The sequence below is a fragment of the Paroedura picta genome, chromosome 3, assembly GCF_049243985.1.
Source record: "Paroedura picta isolate Pp20150507F chromosome 3, Ppicta_v3.0, whole genome shotgun sequence".
Lineage (NCBI taxonomy): Eukaryota > Metazoa > Chordata > Lepidosauria > Squamata > Gekkonidae > Paroedura > Paroedura picta.
In genome coordinates this window covers 59,764,458-59,783,294 of record NC_135371.1, presented here as the reverse complement: position 1 = coordinate 59,783,294, position 18,837 = coordinate 59,764,458, and the positions used below count along the sequence as shown (strand labels likewise).

The 18,837-nt window shown below is 43.7% G+C and overlaps 1 protein-coding gene across 11 annotated transcripts in view; it reads left to right on the top strand.

Moving 5' to 3' along the window:
* Positions 1–18,837, top strand: part of DOCK3 (dedicator of cytokinesis 3) — a 292,500-nt gene that overhangs the window by 122,661 nt on the left and 151,002 nt on the right. For all 11 annotated transcript variants that reach the window (XM_077325925.1, XM_077325933.1, XM_077325924.1 and 8 more), the window contains exons 15-17: positions 8,713–8,837; positions 10,804–10,966; positions 18,095–18,201. In XM_077325925.1, the coding sequence (XP_077182040.1) occupies positions 8,713–8,837; positions 10,804–10,966; positions 18,095–18,201 (395 nt within the window). The remainder of the gene's footprint in view (positions 1–8,712; positions 8,838–10,803; positions 10,967–18,094; positions 18,202–18,837) is intronic.

Here is an 18,837-nt window from a genome sequence, read left to right as displayed (position 1 = left end):
AAGAGAAGAGAAGAGAAGAGAAGAGAAGAGAAGAGAAGAGGGGGGGCGATCTTACCAGGAGGCACTGGTCTCAGACGTAGGCCTGGTGGAAGAGCTCCATTTTGCAGGCCCTGCAGAAAGCTGATAAATCCTGCAGGGCCCACAGCTCTTCCGGAAGCTCATTCCACCAGGTAGGGACTAGGACTAGGACCGAGAAGGCCCTGGCCCTGGTTGAGGCCAGACGTGCCTCCCGGGGGCCGGGAATCACCAACAAGTTTGTCCCCGCAGAGCATAAGGCCCTGCGGGGGGACATGGGGCATTAGGCGGTCCCTCAAGTATGTGGGTCCCAGACTGTGGAGGGCCTTAAGGAGCAGCATGTCCTCAGCAGCAGCAGCAGTCCCCAACCTTTTTCAGGCTGGGGACTGGGGGGGAGGGAGGCGCAGGTGCCGGCGCCCGCAAACCAGCAGTTGCACCTCCTCCCCCCCGTGGTGTGGTGCTTGCCGCGCCAGGAGCACACTGAGGGGGGGAGGTGCCTGCGGGCTGGTGGGTGCAAACGCTCAGGCGCGGACCTCCCCCCCCCGCAGTGCGGACGATCTCTCTCAGCACAGTGCGTGCGTGCTGCAGGGGGGGTAGGGAGGCACACCTGCTGGCGCTCCAGTGCCCGCGCCTCCCTCCCCCCCACCGTGGCCCGGTACCGAGGCTTCCACAGCCAGGCTGCGGTCCAGAGCACCATACAGCAGGGCCATGCTCAGTGCTCTCTTCTACAAGATGTACATGTACCCATTTTGGATGAGTTAACTTGCTGTCCTTTGTCACTGTAATATGCAAAGCCCACAAAGAACAAAGAGAAGTTGTCTTCAATGCATTTATGTGATCTACCCTCCTTCCCTGCACATGTGCTTTTAACTTTGTGTGGTTTCTTAGGGGGGATGGATGTGAGTTGAAAGATGTCACTCATTCCCCTTGGACTGAGACTGCCTCTAAATGGGGAGAAAGATTATTGTGCCTAGAAGTGTCTGAATCAAAGATCTGTGGAGTTGCAAATACCTCAGCATACTTTGGAGAAAGGCTGGCTCCTATAGGACACTCACTGGGCACTGGTAGGCCAGGGCCTGCTTTAGGAACATAAAGAGACCTCAAAAATTTTTATCCAGCTTTCTGGTCTATAGAATCTATTAAGGTCTTTAGTGTCCTACTACTTAACATATTAAATTAAATCACTGTATATAAAGGAGCCAACTGTATATTTAACGTTGCTGTTCTTGTATTTTATGTATATTATTTTATTTATTTATGCCTGACCATTGTTAAAGTAAGGGATGCCAAAATGCGTCTGGTCAGTGGTGGCATTAGCCTGAATGTATATTTGGATTTTAATGAGGTTATATTTCAAGCCTTGGGTTTCAAATTTTAATAAATATTAATATTTAACTTTACAATATGTTTTACCCTACAGTTGCTTGAGCATATGTTCCCTATTTTCACCCTTTTTGGGGGATGGATTCTTGACTTGGGTCAGGGTATTTTCTTTTTGTTGTGGGCATCTGTATTATAGTTGCAATTTTGTGACATTTTACATACCCAGAATTGTAACAGGCAAAATAAATTTTCACTTATTAACTCTTTATGTGTAAAAGCTAATTCTTCATATCTCACAGTATGTTCCAATGGACAATAATATGTGGCTCCATTTTAGCAGGGAAATTGGTTAAAAAACAGCGCCTGCCTTGTTATGAGTCACTGAATAACTGTTATTAACTTATAGTATGGTAAGGTAGACAAATGATCAGAAAGTCATTGTAGAATCTCCATATCAACGTTCTTAGGATTGCTTAGATTTTGTTACTAGTTCTTTGCATTTGCCGCATTCTGGACATGAGATATTATAGGACTGAGACTTCTCATGAAGCTACACAGTAGGAATGAGGGTAGTGAAGCAAGCCTATATGTCAGGTTCCTATTAAGAAATTATCCCCAACATGCCAGTAAAGTATAGTGCTTTTAACATAATACAGAACAAAGGAGTTGTACTTATTCTCCTCCTGGGGCGAGGACATCTTGCTGGGTGAGATTCCACCATCGGGTCAAGGGAGGCAGGAACTTAACAGTTCTTCTTCCGGTCCCTAGGTGGCACTCACCTGGCCTCTTCAGTTCGGTTTCTGCCTCGGAAGGAGAGCAGTTGAGCTGGAAGATCCGAATAGATTTTACCCTCAAATCTTACCTATTTCTATGTATCTACCTATTTCTATCTACCTTACCTTGTGTGTGACTACCTAAGTGTGTGTCAGTCTCCGTTTGTCTCTCATCTTAAAAAAAAAAAAAAAAAAAAAAACCTCCCCCCCTGCCCTGTTGAAGACTCGGCTCTGGGAAAGGCCGTTAAAGGCAAACCTCCCAGCGAAGCCCCATTGCCGGCTCCGCTCAAATCAATGGCAGACGACCTCCTGTCCGAAGGAGAACTGGAGGCACCGATGGAGCCAACGGAGCAGGAGCCAGGAAAGCTGGATGGCGCGCCACAGGCCGTCCCTAAACCAGCCAATGTGGAGCCAAGCCGCCAAGCGGCAAAACGCTGCAAGAAGACCGAAGCGTGGGAAAAAGGCAAGGAGAAGACGCGCGGCGGCCATTTTGAGGAAAATCGGGCGGGCGGCTCCGCAACTGCGGCTCGGTCCACGCTTGCTCGCGAGGAGACCGGAGCCGTGGAGGAGGGAGAGGAGAGCCAATCGAGGAGTACAGTAAGGCCCAGTGGGCAACATTTTTTATCTAAAGAATTGATTGCATGTATTTCGGAGGTGGTGCAAGCGCAGCTAGAAAAAAGGGACAGAGGGCCTGAGGGGCATAGATGCAGGCCTCCCCTGACTCAGAAAGGGAGGAATATGGGGACTTGGCCGAGCAAAGACCCTCCTGGCCCACTAAAGCAGCGCGCAAAAGACCCCATTGGAGCCCTGATAGGGAGGATTATCCTTCTACAGCAGATGAGTCCTCAGTAAAGGAAGATGAGGAATTTTTATCTGATGAAGTGATTGAAATTATGGAATTACCTGAGGTGTCCAAAAGATTTTTTAAACCAGAAGACTATCAGTATATGCTATCAAAATGCCTTAATGCATTGGACCTAAAATGGAAACAGGAGACGGAGGATCCAGAGGATCAGGACCCTAGAAGGCCTTATGGCAATAAAGAATATTTTCCCCCAGAGGAGGATGTTCCTAGAAACTTTCCACTACCAGTATTTTTTGAGAAAAAATTCAGAGCAGAATGGGAAAAGCCCATGGCAAACAGGCAGTTACCAGCGTATGCAAAAAAGCTGTATACTATGCCTGATTACGCAGAGGAAATCTTAAGAACCCCGATTGTGGATACCCCGGTAGTAGGGCTGCAATCCTATGGTCTTCTCTCGGAAGATGGCCAGGGATCTGTAAGGGATATAATGGATAGGAAGGCGGATTTTGCCTTACGCAAAACTCATGAAACCTTAGCAATGTCTCTAAGAGCATCTTCAATAGCGTCAATTGTATCCAGAGCCACAATCATGTGGGTCAAGAAGCTAATTCAGCTGTTGCCGGAACCAGATAAGAGAGTGGCAGAAGGAATGAACAGAGTGCTAAAAGCAGCTTGTTTTTCAGCAGACGCCACCCTGGACGCATCCATCTTCAACGCCAGAGCCATGGCCACAGCGGCAGCTGCGAGAAGGACACTGTGGATGAGAGCATGGCAGGCAGACGCAAAAGCGAAATCAATCGTCACTGCTTATCCATTTCATGGATCCAAACTGTTTGGGGAGTCTTTGGACAAGGTCCTGGTGGAGACACGTGATAAAAGGCGCGTAATGCCAAGGAACTTGAGAAGAACAGATAGACGGTTCTCCCAACTTGCAGGTAACTCCTTTCGTGCCTTCGGCTCATATAACAGGCAAAGACAAGACAGGAGATCTAGCTGGTCCAACACCAGACAGAACTTCAGGGGTGGCTACTCCAACAGGTTCCAGAGAGGAAACCATCCTCCAAAGCAGGAAAGAGATGGAAAGCCTCACAAGGTGTGACTCCCTCATCCTGGTGGGAGGAAGACTAGCTCTATTCTTGGAGCAGTGGACAAGGTACCAGGCAGACAGCTGGTCGTTGGAAATCATAGAAAAGGGCTACGCCATAGAATTCCTCAAGTTCCCACCAAACCACTTCGTCCAATCACCCTTCCCAAAATCAAGACCAAAGCTGGAAAGAGCCCAAGCCGCCATACAACATCTGATCGACATCGGGGCCATAGAACCCGTACCTCATGGCGAGGAAAGGACGGGAGTGTACTCGGTGTTCTTCACAGTACCCAAATCCAACGGGGATTGGCGAGCTGTGTTAGACCTAAAGTTCCTGAATCGCTTCATCAAGCTTCGCCACTTCAGGATGGAAACTCTCAAATCCATCTCGGAGGTGATACAAAAAGGAGAGTACCTTACATCGCTAGACCTCACGGAAGCGTACCTGCACATTCCGATACGAAGCGGACACAAGAAGTTCCTCAGGTTCTGCATGGGTCAGAACCACTATCAGTACAGGGCTTTACCGTTTGGACTCTCGACAGCACCCAGAGTTTTCTCGAAGCTGTTAATCACCCCGGTAGCCTACTTACAGAAGCAAGGAATTCACCTGCATCCATATTTAGACGACCTGTTACTGGGGGCCCAGTCCCTCCAGCAAGCAAACAGCCACACCGCAATCGCGTTGCAAATCCTTCAAGACTTTGGGTTCATCGTGAACCTTCAGAAGAGCTCACTAATCCCGTCCCAGTCCCTTCAGCATCTGGGGGTACTGATCGACACGGTGACATCCAGACTCTTCATGACAGAAGGGAAAATACAAAAAACCAAAAACCTGGCAAATCAGATAATAAGAGGAAGAACATCGTCCCTAATGATGCTGGCAAGTATGATGGGCGTCTTGGTGTCGAACCTCTGCACATTGGAATGGGGAAGACTGCATTCTCGCCAGCTTCAGAGCTTGTTACGACCATTCCAACACCAGATCTCCATAAAACTGGACAAGAAAGTGAAGGTACCACAAGCCGTCAAAACCAGCCTGGCCTGGTGGACCAAGAAGGTCAACCTGTCAAAAGGAAAGCTATTCGGTCCCAGACGGGAAAAGCAACTGTTCACGGACGCGAGTCTGAGAGGTTGGGGAGCCACGCTGGAAGGCCACTCAGCCCAGGGAAAATGGTCCTCAGAAGAGTCAAAACTCCCAATAAATGTCCTGGAAATGAAGGCGGTCTCCAGAGCTCTACAACACTTCCGATGTCGAATAAGAAACACTCATGTGTTGGTGAGAACGGACAACGTAGCAACCAAAGCCTACCTGAACAACCAGGGCGGATCCAGGTCCTCAAGCCTTCACAGGGAAGCCATGCAGGCCTTGTGTTGGGCGGAGACCAACCTGTTATCAATAAGGGCAGAATACATAAACGGAAAAGAAAACATCCAAGCAGACTGGCTGAGCAGAGCGACGGTGTCCGCAGCGGAATGGCGTCTGAAGCCGGAAATCTTCGCCTGGATAACGTCAATCTTTGGTCAGCCCAAGCTGGACCTGTTTGCGACAATGGAGAACAGCCAGATGCCCAGGTTCTTTTCCAGATACTTCCATCCGTCAGCGGAAAAGACGGATGCTCTGCTGGCCAGTAGCCAAAGGGCTTGCTCTACGCCTTTCCACCGTTTCCGGTGATCACACGCCTACTCGCAAGGATAAAAGAACTCAAGGCGGAGGTGATACTAATAGCTCCGAAGTGGCCTCGTCGGCCGTGGTTTTCAACCCTGGTGTGCCTGTCAGTGCGGGAGCCACTGCAGATTCCAGTACAGCCGGACATGCTCCAACAAGGTCCCATTTGGCATCCAGACCCGGAATGGCTCCAACTGACCGCCTGGAGGTTGAGCGGGGCCGTTTAGTCATGGAAGGCTACAGTACGGAAGTAGTGGAGACGATTATGGCTTCCAGGCGCCAGTCCACTAACAGAATCTACAATGCCTCATGGAAGGCATTCGTTCGCTGGTGCCGACGGAAGAAGGTGGATCACCTGGCTCCAAGGTTGCGAGACGTATTGCAGTTCCTCCAAGATGGTCTGGCACAAAGACTGAAGGTGGCGACTCTTCGGCGACAAGTGGCAGCCTTAGTATCTGTCCTTCCAAATTTTAAAGGCAAGCCGATTTCTAAGCACCCTCACATTATCCGCTTCCTCAAAGGGGCCACCCAAATCCAAGGCCCAATTACCCATAGATTCCCCACTTGGAATCTGAATAAAGTTTTAACGGGAATGACGAGACACCCCTTTGAGCCCATAATGGATATTTCATTAAAACATCTGAGGATGAAGACTATTCCTTACAGCAGTGACTTCAGCCAGAAGGATATCAGAACTGGCAGCTTTATCGGTCAGGAAAGAACTCTGCATCTTTCACAAGGATAAAGTGGTACTAAGAACAGATCCAGCCTTCAAACCGAAGGTGCTGTCCAATTTTCATCTTAACCAAGATTTGGTCTTACCGTCCTTTTGTCCAAACCCGGTCCATCTGAAGGAGATAACTTGGCACACCCTAGATGTGCGACGCTCTTTAAAAGCTTATATTATCAGAACAGAGAACATAAGAAGGTCTGACTTGTTATTTGTGTCCATTGCAGCCCCAAACCAGGGCTCGAAGCTGTCCAGCAGGGCTATCAGTAGTTGCCTCAGGACGGCCATTGCGGAAGCGTACGTAGCTCCACCACCTGGTGTCACGGCTCACTCAGTAAGGAGTACGGCAACGTCAGCGGCCTTGTTCGGTAGAGCATCAATTCTCGAAATTTGCAGAGCAGCAACATGGGCCAACGCCTCGACATTCATTCGCCATTACAAGATAGACGCTTACAGCTCAGCGGAAGCTGCATTTGGTCGAAGAGTGCTGCAAAACGTGATTAATGCGGATGACGATGGCCCACCCTGATTCTACGGACTGCTATGGGAGGTCCCAGCAAGATGTCCTCGTCCCAGGAGGAGAATGACCATTGAATACATACCGAGAAGGGTCCTTCTTTCCTGGGGTATAAGAGGACATCTTGATCCCTCCCTTCCATCGTCAAATTAAAGAAAAGGATACTTAGGCGTAAGGCGTTTGGAAGTTGCCTCAGAGCAGAGTTTTCGACATGTCATAACGTGTTTCTTCCATGTTTTTGATTGTGATGTGTCTTTAGTTCTTCTTCTGTTTAGGAGGTTCCTAGGTTATAAGTTGTGGTTATATATGCCTAAAATGCGAACAGCTATGGCAGTGGGCGAACTGAAGAGGCCGGGTGAGTGCCACCTAGGGACCGGAAGAAGAACTGTTAAGTTCCTGCCTCCCTTGACCCGACGGTGGAATCTCACCCAGCAAGATGTCCTCTTATACCCCAGGAGAGAAGGACCCTTCTCGGTATGTATTCAATGGTCATTATCCACAAAGACTGCAACTGGAAAACCTTCAAGCCAACTAAATACACTCTACAAGGAAAGAAAATGCATTTGTGATACAAACAATTTTTTTTTTGTCTGGGAACAAATGCTTTAACTTATTTGCTAGTTGATAAACACATTAAAATTCCTCAGTTGTTTTGAGTGCTGGAGTAGAAAATGATTGTTGCCTCAAGTAGGCCAGGTAATACTATCCCATTATTTTGTGTTGAATCATTTTTTGCCAGTAATATGTTATTCACCACAGGGTTGACAGATTGCCACATTGTGCGCTTAGCTGATGATTCTCTAGTATATAATAATCTCTTCTGAGTGTTATTGAAAAGTGGGTCAGCATTCCCCATTGTCCCTGCTTTGATATGCCCTGTGCAAGATATGTAAGTCAGCTTGGAATCTAGCTAAGTAGGAAGTTATTTTCATTCAATTCAGAAAAAAATACTAATATTAATTTTGCATACAAGTATGTGAAAAGAGAATTTAATGTTAAGTGTTAAGGTTTTTTCCTCCTCCAAATTAACTGACAATCACTTTAACTGACAGACCTTGAGTCACTGGACTGAGAGCATGTTCTCTGTCCATTTTCTCAACACCACCTATCATTTTGGAAGCCTTTGCTATGCTATCCATATATTAGTCCATTTTTAGAAACTAAAATATTCCAAGCACTTTAGCTTCTTCTCAGAGGGAAAGTGATATGACCCCTTAATTGTTTTGGTTGCCCCTTTCTGCACCCTTTGTAGCTTTACAGTATACTTTTTTGAGGTGTAATGGCCACAAGTATATGCAGTATGCCTAATCTAGCTGTACCATTGATTTAAATAACAGCAAAGTCAGCAAGTTTTTTCTTCTCCTGAATTCTCGCCTAATAATCTCTACTGTAGAATTTACCTTTTTTTTTTTTACTGCTACTCACTCAGTCTTATTCAGAGGTCCACCAAAATCTCTTTCCCAGTCACCAGCCAACCAGTTTAAATCTTACCAATATATATGTATATGCTGAATGATTGTAAACCACTTAATTTAGCAAAATAATATGAAAATATTATCCCAGTTCCTTCCCGTATCTCATAACAGATTATGTAGTGGAGGCTTCATAATGCATTACTAACAACCATCTGATTTAATAGTGTCAAAATGTTCATCTTTATTAACTTATTTATTTTATATTTGGAATGAGTTGGATTCCCATCAAAACCGTGAACAAAAGCCACTGGTCTTCACAGAGGCGTAGCGTTCTTTATAATGTCCTTTGAAATGTAAATTTTCTCTCTGTTTATTTAGGTGATATACGCAATGACTTGTACCTGACTTTAGAGAAGGGAGACTTTGAGAGAGGTGGAAAAAGTGTCCAGAAGAACATTGAAGTTACTATGTATGTTCTTTATGCAGATGGAGAGATTTTAAAGGTAATGATATGAAGTTCCGTTTGGTTTTTGTTTTGTCTTGTAGATTTTTTTTAGGGGACAGATGTGTAACGAAGGAAGGAAGGAATTTTCTTGACTCGTTCTGTGATGAGCTTTAGGTATGATTTATATATCACATTTCCTATGTGGAAAGTGAGCTGTCGCCATAGAAAGAATTGTGTAAAAGTGTTTCCACATGCCTGAACTTTGAAATTCTATATACAGTTACTCTTGAATGTAAAAAATATACATGTGAGCCCTTAGCTATTAAGTCCTCTGACCAAATAACTGACATTAACAAGCTGTCAGACTTTCTCATTCAACATTCTCATCATTGTCTCACAGTGTTGCTGTTGCTGTGGTCAGAATTATTTTGACACTGTCAAACAGAGGATTTTGTCTAAAATAATTATGTTAGTGTCTGCACCTAAAATATTCATCCCTTTTAATTTCTGAAACAGATCATGTTAAAATTCGCATATTGCATTTGACAATCAAAAGCAATTCTTAATTCAATTAAATGCCTAGTAATAATGTAAACCAAAGTCCTGTTATAAGAGGAGGACTTATTTGTGAAAACAATTATGATACATCTTTCTCCAACCAGGCTCAAAGCAGCTTAGAAACAAGGAAACCCTACTTTATTTATAAAATGCGGGTTTCCAAGAAATCAATGCAATGTGAAGACTATTGCATGCAATTTGGATCCTGTCTTATGATAGTTGATGAAAACCAGCTGGAATGAACTAAAAGGGCTGCTGACTAGACATATTAATGCTTCACTGGAGAAGTACAGAGTGATAATCCACCTGCACCTTTGAGAATCATCATTAATTACTGAGAATCTAGACAGCTTTAGAACTGTATCCAACCTTTATTTTGTTTTTAGGAAGTTTCAACTAGTGCCAACAATTGCTCCATGCCTCTTAATTTGGGGGAGGGATCAGCATGTTCAGTCTGTTGTTATGGCTTCCTGTCTGCTTCTAAGCCTGTGCTGAGGTACTAGTGTAATATTTGAAACCCTCATGCTCAGGAACACAAGTCAACTACCGGCTTCTGTTATCCCACACTTGCTGTATCCTGCAAACTGCATTGGATACCTTTGCTGTTTGAGATGAGAACAGCTGTTATCAGAAACAAACAGTTGTTGCAGTTGTAAAGCCTTTTGTTATAAGAAGCTGTTTCTTTTCCTGTTTTTAAGAAGCCTGGAAGAATGTACTTTTTTGTTTATATTTGATATCTAGGTTAATGTGGTTTTAGAATAAAATAACAGAATTGGAGGTTGTGTGGTGAACAGAGCAACTTCTCTCTCTAAACACTTTATTCATGAAAGCTATTCTTGGTCTTAATTTGTCATCTCCAAGTACAAATGAAAATTTATGAACACTGCATGACATTTAAATTTGGTTTTTGTTCCTTTTTCATCACTTACGTTAGATGTTGAAAAAGTCCTGGTGCATTATAGTAATTCACAGAGGAAAGTCGGTTGCTATGTTATTTAGGGTGTTAATTATTCACCTAGGAGTCTTTTCTTACTGCTAATTAAAGAATTAGGACATTATGTTCTAAGTATGCCACCTTCTCACTTAAAGAGGTCTGAATAGGAAGTGCTTCAAGAGTAAAAAAAATATTAAGGCGTTTAGTGTTGTATATTAGTAAGTTTCTGATGTCTGAAACTAGGTATAAATTAAAAACTTGATTGCCTAATTCAAAAATTGAACTTAGAAGGAATAAGAAAGATTTCGTATATCTCACTCAAACAACCCCCAGATCTTCAGAATGAACACAATCAAAATGCATCCTTTCAGCTCTTTATTATTCCATAAATTGTAGAAGGTATAAATTGTGTTTATAAAAATAACATTTCTGCATCCTTTACATAAGAATCTGTCAGCATTATTATCCAACTTCTATAATATTTAATATTATTTTGTTCTTATTTTGTGTTCTTTTTCTTTCCCCCCCCTAGGACTGTATCGGCTTGGGCTCAGGAGAACAATGCAGAAGTGTATATCATTCCTTTGTCCTTTATCATAGCAATAGCCCTCGCTGGGGAGAAATCATCAAATTGCCTATTCCCATAGACAGATTCCGTGGTTCTCACCTCCGTTTTGAGTTCAGGCATTGTTCTAGTGAGTGTAATATGATTCTGTGACTGCAAGTGACCTGATTTACATAAACTATCTTTCCTTTGTAGATTTGTGCTGCACTAATTTTGCAAAGGAGCAGCTCAGAAACATAATTATTGTGATGTGATTTCATGACCAGTTCAGCACATGGCAGCTGCAGTAAAACCAGTTTGCTGATTACCAGTAGCAACAGCCTTCAGCAAGGTGCCCATTTGGGGTGGTTTTGATGGTTTGCTGTAGACAAATCCTATATGCGCTAGGGTTAGGGTTAGGGTTTCTGAGCTCGTCATCGATAACTATCACAATTGAAAGTCAGCATACATTTGATTTTTCCTACGGCTGCCATAGGAAGTCTCTGACTTTTCTTGTCAGAAATAAGATTGAGGTGGGCAGCCATGTTGGTTTTAAAGGTCCCACTGAACTCAAACTTTTTTTCCTGAAATTAGTTGAATTTGTTTAAGAATAGTTCTGTATAGCTATGTATTAATAAATTAGAGATAACCATTGTTGATTAAGGAACATAACGCAAACATAATCAATATATTATTTTCTCTTTCTGTAAATTTATATATTTGTTGTAATCTCTGTTTTCTCTTCCCCCTCCCCCATGCACACAGGAGTTATGGGCTTTTTGAATGCTTGAAACTTTGGTTCTCTGAATGTGATGTACAATCTAAACTCTTTGGTACTTGACATGTTGGTTACTGCAGCAAAAAGTCCATATTGCTGTCAAAGTATGCTTTCATACTGTTCCGAAATGTGATAGAGTAATTTGGGAAAATGGTACCCTTTTTGTCTGCGATAGCCTCTTCTGCCCATTCCATCCCCTTCCAAACCATTTAAATATTAGCATGATTTTTGTGATTTTTGTGTTCATGTATACCTGGGCAAACACCAAAAACACCCACCAAATATGGGTGCCCCCAGTCATCCTTCATTTTTTCCTATGAAGGGGGAAACAAACAAACCCTGCAAACTGTTTCCAGGACAAAAAGCCATGCCTGCAAGTAGCAATCACTGAGTGTCATGGGTGAGCCAGGACTCAGTGATAGTGAGGACTCCTCAGAGGAAGAAAGGTCTAGCATAGGCAGACCAGAGGCAGTAGAAGCTAACAAACAAGAGGAGGTGCAATCATGCCAAGACTTACAGCCAAAAGTTTGTACAAAGTCACTTCCACCACTACCCCATCTCTGATCTAACAGATAAAAGCCAGCTGCCTATTTCCAACCCTCCAGGATCACCTTATATGATTAGAGAAGTAAAGGTGCAGACTTAGAGCAGAGCTGCAGGCTAAAAGGAAAAGCACTTACCTTATTGGCTAGACAAATGCTACCTGCTGAGTGTAATTATGAGTTGTTGTAGGAGCCAATCTGAGCAGCTGACATTTAACTATAAAACCTCTTGAGGGACATTGTGGGGATGTGGATGTAATGTATGCTATATGCTGACAAGTTGACACTTCACTGCTTGAATCATGAAAGCCTTGACTTGTTGGACAGGAGTATTGTACTTTTAAGACCTCTGGAATCCTGAACATTGGACTGAAACAACTTTGTATTGTGTCTCCTCCATTGGCTTCGAAAGAACTGTTGTTTCTGTGATGTGACACCAGCATCTGGCCAGATCATTACACTGAGAATAAACTGCAAGTCCAAGCGGGCCATTGCAGAACCCAGTAATTCCAGCAGAACCACAAGCAAATGTGCCAAACCAAACAGAACCAAAATCAAAACAGAGAATCTCTGTAGTAGAAGCAAAGGTGGGAAAGGAGCATTTTTGCAAGCGCAGCACAACTAGTTGCAATGTACCGAATGTCCAGCAGAACCAGTGCCACTATGACAGTGCAAACCCAACAAGACCAATGTCAAACCAGACAATCTCCGTAGTAGAAAGAATCACAACAAATCCGAGTGGGGGGTGGGTTTGCAAGCACTATACAAAAAACTCAGAAGGGGGCACAAATTCTGGTAACGAGAGGGGAAAAAACCTCTTAAAATTGACAAGATAAATTTGAAATTAACAAAAGCAGTTTGGGAAGCCCCTAGAAACCCCCAAGTCACATAAATAAAAGGGAAGAGGAAAAGCTATCCCGAGAAGCCTGCAAATGTTGGCGCCTGATCTTCCCAATAATTCATGATTATTTCTATGAATTTTAATTACAATTTTTTCAATTTTTCAAAAAAATCCTAGATATACTTGAGATGCCGAATATACAACCCCCCCCCCTCAATATGGTGTTTTGGGATATATTTTTACTTGGGTATATCTGAATGCACACCTCCACATTTGATAGGTACTCATGAGGATGTAAATGCACACCTGCATGAGTACATATTAAGTTTCTATGAAAGGACAAATAGTAGTTTCCCAGAACCATTTCAGGTTCAGGAAATTGGCTGAGAGAGAAGATTGAACCCCTTCTCCATGTGCACCATAGTCCTGGTTTGAATTGGGTCCTATATGCATAAAACCGAACTGCATCCATCAACCTGACCTAGGGATAGATCTAGGAATGATGTAATATATAGTTAGGCTCTGATTTGCTAGACTGAAGAAGAAATGTGCTGCATCCAGCAATGTGCCTACAAAAACAAAAAGACAAAAATGTCAGGTAATGGATTATTGATTTTTTATTTTACAAAGTCCCTACACATTTCACCATGTAGGCTTTGTCAGGATGGGCCATAGCACTGATTGCACAGTTTTATAGCACTTGCAATCCACCTTACATCCCAGCAACAAAGGTGGGCTATGAATGAAAATAAACACACACTGTTATGTCTAGCAAATCAGGGCCAACAGAACAAAAAGGGGAAAATTTCAAGTGATAGATGATTGATTTTTTATTTTACAAGTTTCTTATTCATTTTGCCATTCAGGCATGGATGAAAAATCAGAGCATTTACCTAGTGCTGGAACAAAACCTTGAGAGCACCAAGTAAATGCACTGATTCTCCATGACAAAGCCTGCATGGCAAAACACGTAGGAACTTCATAAAATAAAAAATCTATCATGTGGCATTTTAGCCTTTCTGTTCTGTTGGCCTTGAATTGCTAGACATAGCTGTGATTTTTTTATTTAGCTAGGACTGAAAGAGCTGTAATAGAACTGTGCAGCAACAGCACTAACAAAACTTTGACTAGCCCAAGGTCACCCAACTGGCTGCATGTGGAGGAGGAATGGGGAATCAAACCTTGCTCTCCAGATTAGAGGCCACCGCTCTTAATCAATACAGCTACGCCAAGTTGGCTCTCCCTTTTATTTTTAAAATGCAGTTCTGTCTGAAGCCACTAGACACACAGGAAAGTCTGAGCATCTCTAAGAGGTCTAGAATTGGCTACACTTCCCTTCTCATCAATCCTTATACTTTCATAACAGATTGTGCTGCTGCAGTAATTGCTGGCCTGCAGGTTGTTTTCTCTCTTTCCTTGTACCCAGCCTGGCCAGATCCTGTAAAACATTAGAGTGTTTCAGCAAGATAAAACAACTTTTCCCTCTCTTAATATACCTAGTGTTTTTTCATTCATTTCTACCTCCACCTAATTTTTCCGTGTCTCCCTCCCCTTTATTTTCATGTCTTATTTTATTTATTTATTATTTATTTGTTTATTTATTTATATACTGCCCTCCTCGGGGGCTCAAGGTGGTTTACATAATAACATAGGAACAATACATGGAACAGTCTATAAAACGTTTGAATAACTGTGCAATAATAACTGATAATTGATAATTGTAAACATATAACAGTATAGTAGTATAACCAATAAAAAATACAACAGTGTAACAATACAAACAGGTCCAGAGTATATAGGTGGTGTTCTGAGGGGTGGGCGGGGGGAGCAGGGGCCCTTTGGTCGCTGTTGGTTATGTCTGGTCTCATCCAAATGCCTGGCAGAAGAGCTCCTCCTTGCAGGCCCTGCGGAACTGTTTAAGCTCTGTCAGGGCCCTTATCTCCTCCGGGTACTCGTTCCACCAGGTGGGGGCCAGAACAGAGAATGCTCTGGCCCTGGTCGAGACCAGGCGAACATCTTTAGGGCCAGGGACCCTTAGCTGGTTGGTAGAAGTGGAGTGTAGGGCTCTTTTGGGGGCGTAGGCAGGGAGGCGATCCCTTAGGTACACTGGGCCCTGACCGCATATGGCCTTGAAGGTAATTACCAGAACCTTTAGTCTGATCCGGAATTCAACTGGCAACCATTGCAGTTGATGGAGAATGGGCCGGATGTGGGACCTCCATGGTGTTGCAGTGAGGATCCTGGCTGCTGCATTTTGAACCAGCTGTAGTTTCCGGGTCAAGACTAAGGGCAGGCCTGCATAGAGCGAGTTACAAAAATCCAGTCTAGAGGTGACCGTCGCATGGATCACTGTGGCTAGGTGTTCCGGGGCCAGGTAGGGCGCTAGTAGCTTGGCTTGGCGGATGTGGTAGAATGCCAGCCACGCTACCTTTGTAATCTGGGCTTCAATTGTGAGGGAAGTGTCCAGAATCACGCCTAGGTTCCTGGCAGAGTAAGCCGTAGAGAGCCGCACACCATTCAGGGCAGGCAGACGCGCTTCCTCACATGGGCCCTTCCTACCCAGCCACAGGACCTCCGTCTTTGAAGGATTGAGCTTCAGATGACTCTGCTTGAGCCATCTCATCACTGCTTCTAGGCAGCTGGCTAATGCTTCTGGGGGAGAGTCAGGGCGGCCATCCATCAGGAGGAGGAGCTGGGTGTCATCTGCATATTGATGGCAACCCAGCCCAAACTTCCGTACCAGTTGTGCAAGAGGGCTCATGAAGATGTTGAATAGGATAGGAGAGAGGACCACTCTTTGTGGGACTCCACAAGTAAGTTGTCAGCGGTCTGATGTTCTCTCTCCTATTGCTACCCTCTGTCCACGATCCCGGAGGAAGGAGATCAGCCATTGAAGGGCTGTCCCACGTATTCTGGCATCGATGAGGTGGTGAGCTAGTAGCTCATGATTGACTGTGTCGAACGCTGCTGAGAGGTCTAGTTATATCAGCAGTGCCGACCCGCCTCGGTCCAACTGATGACGGAGGTCGTCCATCAGGGCAATTAGCATTGTCTCTACCCCATGGCCAGGCCGGAAACCTGACTGGGATGGGTCTAGGACCAAAGCTTCTTCCAGGTATTCCATCAGTTGGTTTGCGACTGCCCTTTCTATTATCTTCCCCAGAAACGCTAAATGCGAGACGGGTCGATAATTATTAGGCTCTCGTGGATCTAGAGATGTTTTTTTCAGCAGTGGGCGTATCACAGCCTCTTTTAATTCTCCCGTTGTGAGAGATAGGTTGATTATCTCTCAGAGGGGACCCTTTATCCTTATGCTAGCTGTTCTTAAGAGCCAGGATGGGCAAGGGTCCAGTGGGCATGTGATTGGCCTTGATGTTGCTAGTATCTTGTCCACTTCGGTCAGCGTGAGTCGTCTGAAGTTACTCAGGGTTTTCTTCAAAGACGGCCAAGGGGCCTCTAGTTCACTTTTTGTATCTAAAGTTGGAGGAAGGTCGTGGTCTCAAGACTTTCTCATCCTTATCATACTTGAAGACAGAATGTATTTAAGAGTAGTATAGTAGCAAACATTTGTTAATATTATGTTGGGAACTCTGTACATTGCACTGGTTCTGCTGGGCTTGCAAGAATGCCCCCATTCAGTTTCTACTGTAAAGATTCTCTGGTTTGACTTTAATCCTTTGGAAAGAATGGAGGATGGGGGTACCTTCTTTGGGGGGGTAGTGTGTTTCTTAGCATCCAGTCTGATGAAGCTTATGATCACTATTTTCTCATGATTAGGCTAATGTTAGTAAAAGTTAATTCAAAGGCAGACTCCTAGCTCTCAAAAGAGTCTTGTAGATGTTTGGGATGGTCAATTCTTGGGCTTCAAAATGGAGAACAGAAGCCTTCCCAAGTGCCTGTTCAGAATACAAGTGGCATGATAGAAGTTTTTTTCCCTGTCAAGTAACAACTGACTCATTGTATCTAAAGTTGGAGGGAGGTTGTGGTCTCAAGACTTTCTCATCCCTATCATACTTGAAGACAGAATGTATGTCAGCCCTCCATAGCTTCTGAGGTCTGATAAGATCAGACTATCCTGGGTTTATCCAGGTGAGGGCTAGGCTGAGAGTAATGTGATTGGCCCAAGGTCACCCACCAAGCTTCCATGGCATGAGTGGAGATTCTAACTTATTAGTTTTTTTCAGATCCTAGTCAACACTTTAAGCACTTCTCTACATTGGACCTTGTGATGGAACAGCATGTTGACATTTGATTTTTTAAATTGACATTATTATATGGAAAGTTAAAAACAAGAAATCTTTTACTGTCTGCATTTCTTTTCTGGACACTGAATACAAAGTTTGAGTCCAGTGGAATCTTTAAGACCAAACTTTGTTCTACTGCTTCAGACCAACATGGCAACCCACCTGAATCTGCTTTCTGGCCATTATTATTCATTTTATTTCATGAGTATTACTGGAAGTAATTGTATTGTATAGAAAATGGGCCTTGACCTGAGAGCCCCAGCTTAGCCTGAGTTAATCCAATCGCATAAGTTAAACAGAGCCAAGGTGGAGACAGGCAATGGCAAACCACCTATAAATGCCTCTTGCCTTGAAAACCCTAGGGGTTGCCGTCAACTTGATGGCAAAAAAATAAATTAAAAGGGTATGTGTGTTAAAAAATTACCCACACTGGGTGCCAAATAGGCTAGGTATGCCACTACCCATAAGGAACAACTGAAACAAATATTCTTGGCTAGTTGGGGCTCCTCAGACATCTCAATATTGGGTATATGTTAGAGGGATGAACTGTGATTTAGGGGAGTTGCTAAGATCATAAATAAGTCAGGCTAGAAGAATTACCTGGGGATTTCAGTGGAAGGATTCAAAACCCATCTCTCGGACTCAATGCCTCTCTGCTAGAATTTAACTACTGGTTTATAATAGTTTGGCTCAGCCTACATTTCAAGACATATGTCTGTAGTTGTAGAATCTAATAAAACTACTGAAAACTACAATCTGAATTAGGACAATGCAAACTAGGCATAATGAAAGGGTTTTCTCGGTTTCTTAGATACATACAAGCTAAAATCACAGTTTTTCCTTTAACCATGCAAATATGTGATTTTTATTGCAGCAAAAGATAAAGGAGAAAAGAAGCTTTTTGGTTTTGCTTTTACACCATTAATGAGAGATGATGGTACCACCCTTTCAGATGATATTCATGAGCTTTATGTTTATAAGGTACCCCAGTTCATTACTAATCATATATAGTTTATCCCTACTCGTAACCCAGTATCAATTTATTCCATACTTGACTGTAATTGTGCATGAGTAGATGTGTAATGGCTTACATTATGTCAGTAACAGGTACCTGGATGAACCATGTGTTCTCTATTGAGGGGAGGAGGACACTCTGATACATTTGGGTTCCTCTTCCCATATTCCCTGGAGGCAGGAAATTTATTGTACTTTCCATTTTTGTGGGGAAAAGGACCCCACCCTCAGTCTTTTTCCTGCTTCTGACTGAGAGAGCAGTGGGTTTAGAGAACTCCTGAGATTTTCCTTTAAAGACCTTTGTTTGCACTTTATTTTTCTCTTTCTAAGTGCCTTTCTTCATGCCTTTCCCTTTCTTTAGTAAACACACTTTGTTCTTCTGGCCATATCTCCCTTGAGGCTGTTTACCTTTGGCCTGCTGCTTCAGTCATGGTGATATCACAGCTGAGGTCTCTGACGATGGAACCTCCTCCAAAGGAGAGCTGGGGGAGGTGAACCCCAGGTAGTGGAGTAAGAAATTCCTGCTTACTCACTTGCCCAGTCATCCCACCATAGTAAAATTCATGGAGAGAGCCACAGGCTGTGAATTGATTGGCTTGGATT